The sequence below is a fragment of the Macrobrachium rosenbergii genome, chromosome 20, assembly GCF_040412425.1.
Source record: "Macrobrachium rosenbergii isolate ZJJX-2024 chromosome 20, ASM4041242v1, whole genome shotgun sequence".
Lineage (NCBI taxonomy): Eukaryota > Metazoa > Arthropoda > Malacostraca > Decapoda > Palaemonidae > Macrobrachium > Macrobrachium rosenbergii.
Window position 1 is genome coordinate 35,760,001 of NC_089760.1, and position 13,061 is coordinate 35,773,061.

Here is a 13,061-nt window from a genome sequence, read left to right on the forward strand (position 1 = left end):
CGAGGTAACTCTCAGTCTGAGATGCGTGGATCTGAGAAAAAGGAATTTTTTTGTTTTATGAGTTAATAAAATAACTTTGGCATTCAGATGCAGAAAGTTAGAAGAATAACTGGAAATTAATAGTGAGTAATGTTAATGTGGTGGTCAAATGATAACCTTAGAATGGAATGGAATGGGATATAGAATTTAGGCCAAAGCCCAAGCGCTGGGACCTATGAGGTCATTCAGCGCTGAGACGGATACTGGGCGTAGAAAGGTCTGAAAGATTAACAGGAGGAAAACCTCGCAGTTGCACTATGAAACAAATTTTAAGAGAGGTTGGAGAGCAAGATGGAAGAAAGAGAATACGAATGGAGGTAGTGTAAAAGGAATGAAAGGGGTTGCAGCTAGAGACCGAAGGACCGCTGCAATGAACCTTGAAGTAATGCCTACAGTCCAAGGAATGAGGTGCACTGACACCACTACCCCCCCTACAGGGAATTATAACCTTGAATTATTTCCTTGCTTGTGAAATAGAAGCTTGTCCAGCGAGTGTCTTTTTAATTATTAGTTTGTCATACTTTGTTTTATAAATAAAAGACTGTTTATAAACTCTGAAAAGGTAATGTTGGTTTTAAAAGAAACTATATATTACTTTGTAGTTCCATGCATCATTGTCGTAATCTTTATCTCACTTATATTTACATAAATGTATTTATTTATCTTTTAACTGATTAGTTTTTATTTATCAAATTCTTGTAATGTTTTTTTTATATCAATTCGCCTACTAACTGATTTATTTTTTTATTTATTACATTCTTGTGATGTTTTTATCAATTTATCTGTTAGGTGATTAGTTTTTTATTTATTATATTCTTGCAATATTTATGTTTATCAATGCATCTGTTAACTAATTAAGTTTTTTATTTATTATATTCTTGTAATAATTGTTTTGTCAATGTATCTGTTAACTGATTAGTATTTTATTTATATATTTCTTGTAATGTTTTTCACTTTTATTTTGTTTTGATTATTAGGACATTTTAAACCATAACAATAATAGTAACTTACAAATTCGGAATTGATGCCCCCTAAGACAATGACCGGCTTCTCGGTAACTCGGAAGCCGTCATCCGGATTTAACCGCATCCTGAAGCAGGCGTTGACGTAGGCGTGGGCGTTGACTGCTCGAGGCGTGATCTTGAATGTCCGTAGCTTGAGGAGACAAGATTGAAGGCCTCAGGCAAAGTATCATTTATTCTAATTCTTTTGTCTTGAAGAGACGAGATACATGTATCTGGGAAATTCATTCAGTTCCACGTCATATAATAACTATGGCATTTCAAATACCTTCAGATATATTTATAATTTTCATGATGCGGAATATGTCTATAATAATGTCAGCTAAATTTTCGTCTTAACTGCTGTATGTATTAATTGAAATATTTCATATTGGTAATGGATGGCAATTTAGTTCTTGTATATTTCCAATGACCAAAACATTTCAGCACAAACAGGTAATAGACGAATTTCTCGTTTTCAAGCAGTTATGATGCTAATGTAGTGGTGGTATAAAGCCTATTCTGACTTCAGTGAAAAAAATGTTCCTATAACAGTCACAAATAAATGGAGAATTATGCTACTCTCAAGTGAAACAAACCTAAAGCAGTAGATTTCGTGCTTACAGTATTTATCAGTAGAAAAGAATTGTTGCAATAAACATAAATGATAAAAGAAATGTTGATTTCTGTTATTCTGATCAGGTAAAATGAATCTAACACGGGGGCCATTTCAAGTTTGCTGTAATTTTCAAGAGAAGAAAATTGTCCTGATATACAGCCACAGTGAAAAAATTGTTTTTCTAATGTAAAGCCATGCACTTCATACAGGGGTTATTTTACGCTTTTGGATTTTTCTGCTGGAAAAAAAGAAAACTCTCTACAAGACCTAATTAAAGAATAATTCTTTCTATGAGCGGCCATATTAACTGAAATGGCTCATCAATTCCTTACTTTCGTATCTGGAGGCAACGGCGGGAGAGTCACTTTCAGGATCACCTTCCTGGACATGTCAGTCTCCAGGAACTGCTCGAGGCTGACGAACGTTTCCTCGCCATTGTCAGCACTACCCAACGTCAGCTCGGCATCAGCAGCCAGGAGGGTCAGGAATATGTCAGACTGGAAGCCTTGGTGAAGGTGCTTCATCATCAGGTTTCCTGCCCATGAGCCTGCCTGGAAGTTAAGATAGAACAAGAAATTTCTATAGGTATTATTTTATTTATTCTTCTCCTGCTCTTACTGTTTTTTATTACTACTATTACATCTGTCAAGTTTTTTAAGGCGGGGGGGGGGATGCCCGTGCCTGGAAACAAGAGGAGAGGGGACCTTTTGGGGTACGCTTTCTCCGAGCGCCAGTCATGTTGAGAGCACCCTAGGCCTATTTTGCCAGAGATTTACCAGTCTCTAGAAACATATTAGTTCAATTAATACTATAGCCTTCCTTATTATTAATGAGGCTTTCAAAGACAACAAACCTTCACAATGGCGACCAGCTACCTGGAGCATATTCAGTTTCGTTGTTTGCCTAAGAAATTTTTTATACCCCGTGTAGTTTTGGGCCAGAGTTCGAATGAGACAGGCTGGCTCACCTTTTGATAAATGTTTGTAAAAATTCATATGCAACTTTTGTAAAACCCTGCTACCAATGAGGTTTTTATTATTATTATTATTATTATTATTATTATTATTATTATTATTATTATTATTATTATTAACATGCAAATGGTGACTGCATGTACTGTATATGTATAAATACACCTGAGCATTTAAAGACAATAAAAAAGTACAAGTATTGAAAATATGTAAGACACGATTAATGAAGTATGATAAAACAAACAGTATTAATGAAAGTCACGCTTATCATTGAAAACAGAATTAAATAGTAATGAAGAGTTATCAAGATAACTGATACCAATTTTTCTGTAAGAATATATTACAACCAGAGGTACATACCTAACAACAAAAGAGGAAAAGATACTCACATTCCTAACAGAGACATTTGCGACGTACTGCCAGTGTTTAGCGACCTCTCCAAGGTGGGCATAACCTGGGTCAGTCGAGGCCATGTCTTTGAAGGCTTCCATGCAACGGGTCAAGCTGACATTGGCTCCTAATGAGAGGGGCTCGCCAAAGGACACCTCATATAACTCTGGAATTCCATGGGTGCTGATGTAGGCCTGGTAGGGACCATCGTTCTTGAACACACCTGTCAGTCGAAAGGACAGTAGAAGAATTCTATGAACTGTTTTGGAATGGAATGGAATAAGAAATTTAGGCCAAGATCCTAGCGCTGGGACCAATTAGGTCATTCTGCGCTGAAAAGAAAATTGAAAGTAGAAAAGTTTTAAAGGTGTTACAGGAGGAAAACCTCGCAGTTTTGTAATGTTTCACTGTGCACATCTGAGAGAGAGAGAGAGAGAGAGAGAGAGAGAGAGAGAGAGAGAGAGAGAGAGAGAGAGAGAGAGAGAAAACCATTTTTAATACCTGCTCCTGTGTTGCCAACGACTATCCTGAACTTATCGTACTGGTTTAGTTCCTTAATGGCAGAATAGACGTCCTGGAATGAAGGGAAGCCATCAGTCAACCTTCATGAGACTATTATTTTTCAGAGGAGTTTCAATTTAATCAATAATAAGATCGCACTACAAACAAAAATTACGAATTTGAATTCCGCACATTCGATTATACATCATAAATGAAGTAAAGAGAACGAAAGAATAAAATACGAATAGAATCTCCACCCCTTTATGAACAATAATGCTTTTGAACTGAATATACAATTTAGGCCAAATCAATTACTTCAAAGGGGTTAAAGCCTCTTCCTCATAACCCATTTATTTTACCACTAAAACCTTCAGCAGATATTTGCGGTTTCGTGGCGGCGGTAATGGGTTACTGTGAGGCCTTAAACAAGCAGAATTAACACCGAAATACCTCAATGGTTTTAGGATTATACCAATGCACACCAGAGGCAGTCATCTTGAAGGATGTTTCAACACTCTGATTCCCGACTCGAGTCTTGCATTTGCCACTCTTGTCACAGTTTGCACACGCATTCTTGCAACTGCCCTTGTAGGCCTCCTGGAAAGATAAAAAGTACGTGTAGTTGACTGGAATGGAATAGGAAACTTACGCCAAGGGCCAAGAGCTGGGACCTTTAGGCTTATTCAGCGCTGAAAGGGGTCTGAAAGGTGTAACAGGAGGAAAACCTCGCAATTGCGCTATGAAACATTTGTTAGGGGAGGATGGAATGTTAGATGGAAGAAGGAAAATACGAAAGGAGATTCAGTCAAAAGGAATGAAAGGGGTTGCAGCCAGGGGTCGAGGGGATGCTGCAAAGAACCTCATGTAATGCCTACAATGCACCAAGTGAGGTGCACTGACGGCACTAACCCCCCTACGGGGAAGTGCGTGTGGTGTACCAGAATTTTGATACCTGATCAATCATACACACAAGTTAGACAAAAAAAAGTTATTAGTTCTCAATTGTTCGTTTGTTTCTTACTTATTAAAATAAAAGCGCTGTATCTACGCTACGATGGACTTCTTTAGTTTCTATTTCTTATGGCGTAGATTTACATTACCTCTATATCAACCAATTTCGCCTTGAGACCCTCCCCAGCGTCCACAGCCAGGGACTTGAACGCGTCCAGTATCGGACGATATCCCGTACAGCGACAAAGGTTGCCATCCAGGGATTTTTCCACCTGCGAAACCGTCAGTGGCCCGTTCTTCATCTGCCTGGGGTGTGAGAAGGGAATTTTGGGTTAAAACATAAGTACAAAGTCATGAAAATAGAATAAGAGCCGTTTTTACAAGCTAGTATTTTTCACCTGCATTCTGCAATTGGGTTTTCGGTAACTCTTGTGTGTATTACCTTAGATTTAAAACTGAGACTTGAAATCCTATAGATTCTATAGCTTCCTTTATGGGATTTAACTGCTATTCACATAGACAAAAACATGCCTGCACACACACACACACACACACACATATATAATATATATATATATATATATATATATATATATATATATATATATATATATATATATATATATATATATATATATATATATATATATATATATATATATATATATATATATATATATATATATATATATTGTAACAACCACTTTCGACCATCAAAATATTTTATATAGATATTACCTAAATCAGGTTCTTTTACATCTTAATGATGAGGGCCACATGGATAAAAATACTAGAAAATAAGCAAACAAATTTATCACAAACGATATCTTGATAAATTTAGACAGTTCCTGAAAAGCTGAATATTTAAGGGTGTGGGTGTGTGTTAGAAACACATTCAACAACAAAACACAGATACTACCATCAGTCGCCTAGCTAACTTCCGCTCATGAAGTCGAAGGGAAAGAAATTAGGGAGAAGTAGGAATTTACCTTACACACCAGTACGTAATTAACTCTAGCACACAACAGTGAGAGAGAGAAAAAAAAAAAACAGAAGAGAAGCCTTAATCCTATTCCTGCAGTTTATACAATATCCAGGAAAAAACTAATATTTACACTGATAATCGATGATGCTATAAGGAATATAATATATAAATTGATGCTGACAAGGACTGCTGAAGTAACACAGCAAAGTAACGCAGCAATAAAGCTGTCCAAAAGGCATGAAGAAACATTACACATTGGCAGGGTGACAACTGACACGCATCAGTAGCGTCCCAAAGAGGAAATGAATAATTCTTATGCCCTTCCCAAGTGCATCATACAGAGTAAGCCTTGTCACAACTCTGAAGGACAAGCGCGGCAGCAGTGGCGAGAGCGGAGCCCCAATATCACACCCGCAGGTAAGGCAGGAAAAGCAGTGGAGAACTCTGGGAGGCACACGAGCATAGTCAACGCACAGGACCAAGAAGAGGTAATCGTCTGCAGGTGAAGGATTAAGGCAAAGCACCCAGGTGTCCTATAAACAATCCTCCAAGGCCGTGATCTAACTCTCCCAAAGATACTACCAACGTAAAGCCTTAGGTAAAAGTATTACTATTCCAGCATGAAACAGCCGAGCACACTCTCGCATACTTGCCCAAAAGGATCCCACAATGCATGGGAGGAGGGGATATAAAGCATGCCGTCTAACGACCAAAAAAAAAAAAAAAAAAAAAAAAACACACACACACACACACACACTCATGGGCGAGGTACCACTTAAACGCAGAAAAACCCGTGGTGGGGGAAAAAAGACCCTAATTCAGCTTCTCGTGACTGAGCAATAAAAGAAAAAAAAACACAAGCTAACGTTACAGTGACGAATAAATTCAAATTACAAATAATTTGCATTCAAATATTACAATATATACATATATACATATACACATATATATGTATATGTATATGTATATATTTAAATTTATGTGTATATATATATATACTGTACATATACAGTAAATATATATATATATATACATATATATATATATATATATATATATATATATATATATATATATATAATCTAACATGTTTATTATTCTGTACCATCGTCTTCCACAAGCAGTTCAATATCATAAAATTATTCACGGTAGAAAGAGAAGCATCCATTGTTCAATCTTAATAAAAGATAAAACTCTCGAAATCACTGCTTGTAGCACAGCACTAAGGTTAGCAAGTGATGATTGTTTATTGTTAGTTTTTGCCCGTCACGGTGACTTGGGCACTAATCGACTTGTCTTGTGGGGCAAGAAGTTCGAGTAAACTGCAGCTTATATCAACGTCATGTCCCGATTTGGAGGTTTCTAAAGCAACATGATACAAAATAATATAGGCAAATATATATATATATATATATATATATATATATATATATATATATATATATATATATATATATATATATATATATTATATATATATATATATTGTCACTGATGAATTTCCAGTTGAGGAAGGGTTTGCACCAAAGGCTATAAAAAAAGAAAAACAGCAAAGTTCCATAAACGTAAACTTTAAGCAACGGACATGATAAATCTAAGTTAACCCAAAACAATTCTACCAGATACTGAAACTACACTTGCAACTGTTAACTTCCATCATGTAAGTTAAGATGTTGATAAATAAGAGTCATCATTAACTGCCTGAATTCATATCTATCTAATGTAGATATTATATCATAATTAACAGAAAGTGAATGTTATCTGTATACGTTTACGGGATTCGTTTAAGAAACAAACATTAAAAGAAATACTTAAGATCTTGAGAAAACAACCACTCATGATTAGGACAAGAAAACTATCACTTACAGACTCTAATCTCTAAAAATAATTCATGAATGACTGAACTAAGAAATGAGCTGTAATACCAAAACGCAATAATATATATATATATATATATATATATATATATATATATATATATATATATATATATATATATATATATATATATATATATATATATATATATTTATATATATATATATATATATATATATATATATATATATATATATAGTGAAATTTATCACATCACCGTGATTCATATATAAACATTAGTTACAAATGTCCTTTAATGTCTAATTCGCTCTACCATGGAAATAATATATTTTCATATATGCTATCTGAAGGGGAATTTTCTAGTTGATAATAGGTTCGTCGTCTCGTGGGCTCGAAATACGGAAGAGAAGAACTCAGGACTACAGTGATGTGCATTAAACACGCGTGATCCCAATTATATGTTGGCAATTAACAGGGAACGAAACAGTAAAGCTGACATAAACGACTTTTGTGCATTATTGATAAGGTGCAATTATATTAATCTACATGACACGCTTCGTTCTCAGAGGGTGAGCAAGCAATAGATCTTACTCCCGACAAAAAAGTAGGAATTAAGGTTTAGCCATAGTTCATGAAGCTCCAAATAAACGTGCAAGTAATAAATCGTAAACCACGTATGTTAATACACTAAATAACTTTTTAAAAATACGCATAACCTGCTAGAATGAAAATAAAAACAATTAAACAGCCGAATGCAGGGGAGAAATGCAGCAACTGACGGACATCAGAAGAGAAATGTAAGTGAGAAACATTTTCAGTTTTCTGCAGTCACTGAGGGCCTTTCTCTTGTCGTGCTCACTGGACAATAATTTTATTGAACCTAAATAGAACCATTTCCGGTTTTCTGCAGTCACTGGAGGCGTTTCTTCTTGTCATTCTCACTGGACAATAATTATGTGGAACCTAATGAGAAATATTTTCAGTTTTCTGCAGTCACTGAAGGCGTTTCTTCTTGTCAAGCTCACTGGACAATAATTATATGGAATCAAAAGAGAAACTTTTTCAGTTTTCTGCAGTCTCTGAAGGCCCTGTATCTTATCACCCTTACGTGACATCTATTATATGGAACCTGTTACTATCTGGAATCCCTTACCCATACATCGTCATGATTATCCCAGGGGAACAGTAGCCGCACTGCGTTCCAGCGAAGCCATGGAGAGCCGTCTGAAGAGGGTGGTAACCGTCGAATCTGTCTCCCAAGTTCTCCACCGTCTCAATGTCCCAGCCGTCGCAGGCGTATACAAGGGCCTGGCACTGTGGCAATAAATAAAAAGAAATGAATATGGGTAATTAAGCATAACTGTCGGGACGTCTGGGATTTTACTGTATTTGGGAGGTAGATGGCATTTCAATCCATTAGAGTACTCATAAGTTGAAAGACAATTCTATTAATAAACATACTGATAAATAGGTCTAAAAAGCTTGGCAATTCAATTCAGTTTCTAAGAGCTTCAGCTCTGCTGAGAAGAACTGTAACTGTAACGAAAATCTTACACTCTGGACACTGTAAGTCTTGGTAGCCCTCGGCTTCTCCTGATCTGGAACTGTAACGACCACATTACAGAGACCGCAGCCTGCCTCCCTGCACAGGACCTTGGTGCCGGGGAGCTGAGCTTTCTCCCTCAGGAAATCGACGAGGCGCGTCCACGGAGCCACGTCAGAGCCAACTGTTTGGAAGAAATGCGGAGGTTAAGAGATGCACCTCGATTTGTGGTCTATGTTTACTGAACTCGGCCTTAAATGCACGACGGCAACGGACGCAGGAGGCCATTAATTAAATTTTGGGAACAAAAAAGGATAAAAAGGATAACTCTACTTCGTTCGGCAAGCAGAACAAGAGTCGTGGCAAACAGGATACTGTCAATTTCGCAGGGAATTTAAAACGATTCTTATTAGGCGTGATATCACGCTGACAAGAGCCGGGTATGCGCCTAAGTAACTAAGCAAGCATATTATTTATAACCTGCTGGATTTTGTTCTCAGACTACTCACGAAGGACTGCAGTATGCCTGACCGTATGAAAATAATGTAGCACTGAATATAAAGAGGCTTTGTAAAAAAAAAATCTATATAATGTTTGTGGTTGGTACGAATCATTACTTATTATAATAATAACCTGGAGGAACGTATTCTTTCTTTCTTCTTTATCACAGTGAATCGGATCAATACAATTTCGACTAAAATTTGAGACTGATGGAAATAAACAGATGAAATGAACGTCATACAAACCAGTAACCATATATAAAAACCACGTCACAACCATGGGTATATAATGTCTAAAAATAACAGAACTGAATAACGACAACCAGTAACGCCTTCAAGAGCATTTCAAGGACAGTCGGGTAAACATCCTTTACCCCTCCAATCCTCCGATCCCTGCTAAGTCACCTACCGTGGGACACCATAAACCTCTGCAGTATACGTCTATATTACTTCTATAGCCCAAGAAGGTCTTTCCAGTAATTATAGTCATCTTCCTTCAGGCGAGCATGTCCAGTCATAAATTGCATGCGCAATCTTGCCCGGGAACGCACACAAAAAAGCACAAAATAGCCCCCTCCCGTTTTTTTTAAATTTGTATACACACCTACTGCCCGGCAGCAAATTCCTGAGATGTATACTAGTATTACACCAGCCCGGTTTTTTTTTTTTAGACTAGGTCATATGACCAGCAATAGTAATACTTTGGGTGTGGGAAACAATGTGATTATTTTCAAGAAAATTCTATGGTTAGTTTTTAAGAAATGGCGTCCCGCTTTTTCCAGGGAAAGGTCTCGGTATCCGGTTACATCTCGGGGAAAATGCTGCCCGGCACTGCGTCTATGTATTATAGTCTCTTAACATAATGGGAAAAGTTTTTTTTTTTTTTTTTTAAGGAAACTTAATAGTTATTATTTTCCTGACAGAGTTCAACAAGATCCTTGAATTCAGTTTTTACTATGGGGAATCTCGCCCTCAGGATTTGTTCTCAAGGACGAAATGAACACTGAAGGAAGAGAGGTTAAAAATACATTAAACAGTTTGTTGGGAACAGATTTAAAGTGAGTGATCCTCCCTTTCCTTTTCATAATACTGGGAATGCATCTTCTCTCTACTACGCCAGCTGAGCTAAGCTAAACAGTAACTTACTTTTATCGTTTCTCTTACAAACTGTAAAACGGGAAGACAGCCCTTCAACTTTTTTCATGCACTGAGGCCTACACACCGTTTATTTAATCTGAGAATGATTAAGCATTACATTCACTATCAATATGACATTCTGAACCATCCTCTTATTTCCTAAGTGTTTACAATACCCTTATCTGGGCATCCTTTTTGTCCCGGTCTTTTCAACGTAAACAAACAACCTGGAAAATCTGATGTAATATCAGTTAAGGGTCTAGTCTTATCAATCCTTATCACCAGTTAGCCGTGGTCTTATTACCCACTTCTCACATGTGACTGATTTTATAGTCGTTGCAATCAGCCAGTGGATAAGACTGGGATATTTTCACTGAATATTTAATCAAAATTTGTGTAAGCAATACGTCCTTGCTTCACAGTTTACGCTAATTTTTCCTCCAATGGCACGATGACTGTAACAGTTTTAACTGCCAACTCCAACATTAATTTGTTAACCCAAACAACCTTAGACCCAGAGAGAGAGAGAGAGAGAGAGAGAGAGAGAGAGAGAGAGAGAGAGAGAGAGAGAGAGAGAGAGAATTTTTAGTATTTGTTAGACCTTGAGCTTTTAGATTAGCGATACTGATGCATAACATTCAAAGAAAACGATGATAACGTGAATTCTAAACATCTAGACTCACCTTCGTATACCTTCCCATTGATCGTGAACGATACTCCCGTTGATATCGAATCTCCATTCTTTTTAATGTCATCCGGCCCTGATTGAGGTGCCATGTTTGGACTGAGTTCCAAGGCCCCGAGACAGACCTTGAGGGGATGTTGTTCTTGTAAATACACGGGAAAAATTGCTTTTTCCTCAGTTTATTCTTGGAATACCTGTTTTTGTTTTCGTTCTCCTTATACTGGTCACTTCTTAAGTTACGACCTGTGCTTTGAGAATGATTTATATGGTGTTAATATAGAAAAGTAACTCAATTGATGAGTTAAATGTACACATAAAGGATCAAGACCTTTTAGTCCAAGTTATTTCGTGACGTCAATATTTCTGTAGTGGTTGTTCACGCTATACCTGACCCTTTGCTTATCTCAGGTTGTTTCCATTGTGAATTTAGTTTTTTTCTGTACAATTTTACTTCTCTTCTTTTTTACTCTTTTACTGCACATCCACCCTAGTCCCATCCATTCTTGTGCTAATGAACACACTCATCACAAGGTATCCTTCATCTTGAAACGATACCGTAAATCAACCCTGGATCATATCGAAATAAGCTACCCTTCTCAGTTCTATTCAGTAACTATCTGGCTTCCCAATAATGTTGAGAATGTGGAAATTCAATATTTCATGTATAAATATCAGCCTTTTGCATTACAAGCGAGACTCCTTGGAGAGAACTCATCTAGACTTATTAGACATATTCCATAAACTCTGGGTTTGCTCTTTAAACCTGCGGTTACTTCTTTGTGAAACAGTTATTTCAGATGTGTGATTTACTCGTCTTTATACAGAAGACCTTAATAGCAAGTGTTAATAATTTTTTTTTATTTAGGGACTAAACTCATTTCCATACACTTCACCTCTGTAGATATTACTTTAAGCACGCTCTCGAGAGTTTCTGATCTCCCTGATGCCTGCCCAAAACCAAGCTTCTTAATCTTTCCAACGCCCTATTTAAGGCCCGCCACGGGGTAAAGTTTCCATTTGGCTTCAGCAAGCTCAATCTAAATAAAAAAAAAGTGAAAACTGAAAAAGAGCTTGGTCTGTCTTCTTTAGCCTAAACCATTTTTCGGGGGTTGGGGATCATTCAACTTTTCTTTCAGCGTGTGAAACAACGACCTTTAACAATATTTTTGGAGTGTGTGATATATATATAAATATATATATAATATATATATATATATGTATATAAGATAAATATATATAAATATATATAAATGTTAATAATTTTTTTATATTTATATATATATATATATATATATATATATATATAAAAGGGACTAAAAACATCTGCCAATAAACTATTTTAAGTACAAGATGACACCCTTCACTTACATACATACATAGATATATATATATATATATATATATATATATATATATATATGTGTGTGTGTGTGTGTGTGTGTGTGTGTGTGTGTGTGTGTAAGTAATTGTAAGTAATGTACATAAAAATTGAGATAGAAAACACCATTCTCACAAACTAAGGAAAACCCTTCATATCACTAAAAAGAAATATATTGTCCGGTAAGTGAGGGACCATAAAATGAGTTTCCTTGATAACTTCATCGCGTAGCACATAAAAACAAGCTACATTGTTCGCGTCAATAAATAAATTTGATCCCAGTTTCTTCTAAGAAACGTTTGCCTAAAAAAAAAGTCGACTGAAGAAAAATCAAAGACGATGAATGGAATGGTGGTATTTAGTTTTATAATAACTATACAGGTTTTCCTCATCAACAAACTGTAAAAGCTAACGGAATCCCAGCAAAGGTGTAACACTGACACTGAAAAGCTGTAACACTAACAACTACCAAAAGAGAACTGTTTTTAAATGGATGCCGGCCCGGCAGCTGGTCGCTAGCCT

The 13,061-nt window shown here is 36.4% G+C and overlaps 1 protein-coding gene across 4 annotated transcripts in view; it reads right to left on the reverse strand.

Moving 5' to 3' along the window:
- Positions 1 to 13,061, reverse strand: part of LOC136849256 (uncharacterized) — a 32,444-nt gene extending 19,383 nt beyond the window's left edge. The window contains exons 1-11 of one of the 4 annotated variants that reach the window (XM_067122533.1): positions 13,003 to 13,061; positions 11,160 to 11,409; positions 8,851 to 9,023; positions 8,450 to 8,610; positions 4,622 to 4,778; positions 3,972 to 4,118; positions 3,522 to 3,594; positions 3,020 to 3,243; positions 1,992 to 2,210; positions 1,051 to 1,194; positions 1 to 31 (exon numbers count right to left, since the gene is read on the reverse strand). The exon at positions 1 to 31 is cut by the window's left edge and continues 137 nt beyond it. In XM_067122533.1, coding sequence (XP_066978634.1) covers positions 1 to 31; positions 1,051 to 1,194; positions 1,992 to 2,210; positions 3,020 to 3,243; positions 3,522 to 3,594; positions 3,972 to 4,118; positions 4,622 to 4,778; positions 8,450 to 8,610; positions 8,851 to 9,023; positions 11,160 to 11,253 — 1,423 coding nt within the window. In that variant the 5' untranslated portion in view covers positions 11,254 to 11,409; positions 13,003 to 13,061. Of the gene's footprint in view, positions 32 to 1,050; positions 1,195 to 1,991; positions 2,211 to 3,019; positions 3,244 to 3,521; positions 3,595 to 3,971; positions 4,119 to 4,621; positions 4,779 to 8,449; positions 8,611 to 8,850; positions 9,024 to 11,159; positions 11,410 to 12,939 lie in introns of all 4 variants that reach the window. The other 3 variants (XM_067122530.1, XM_067122531.1, XM_067122532.1) reach the window with 3 other exon arrangements.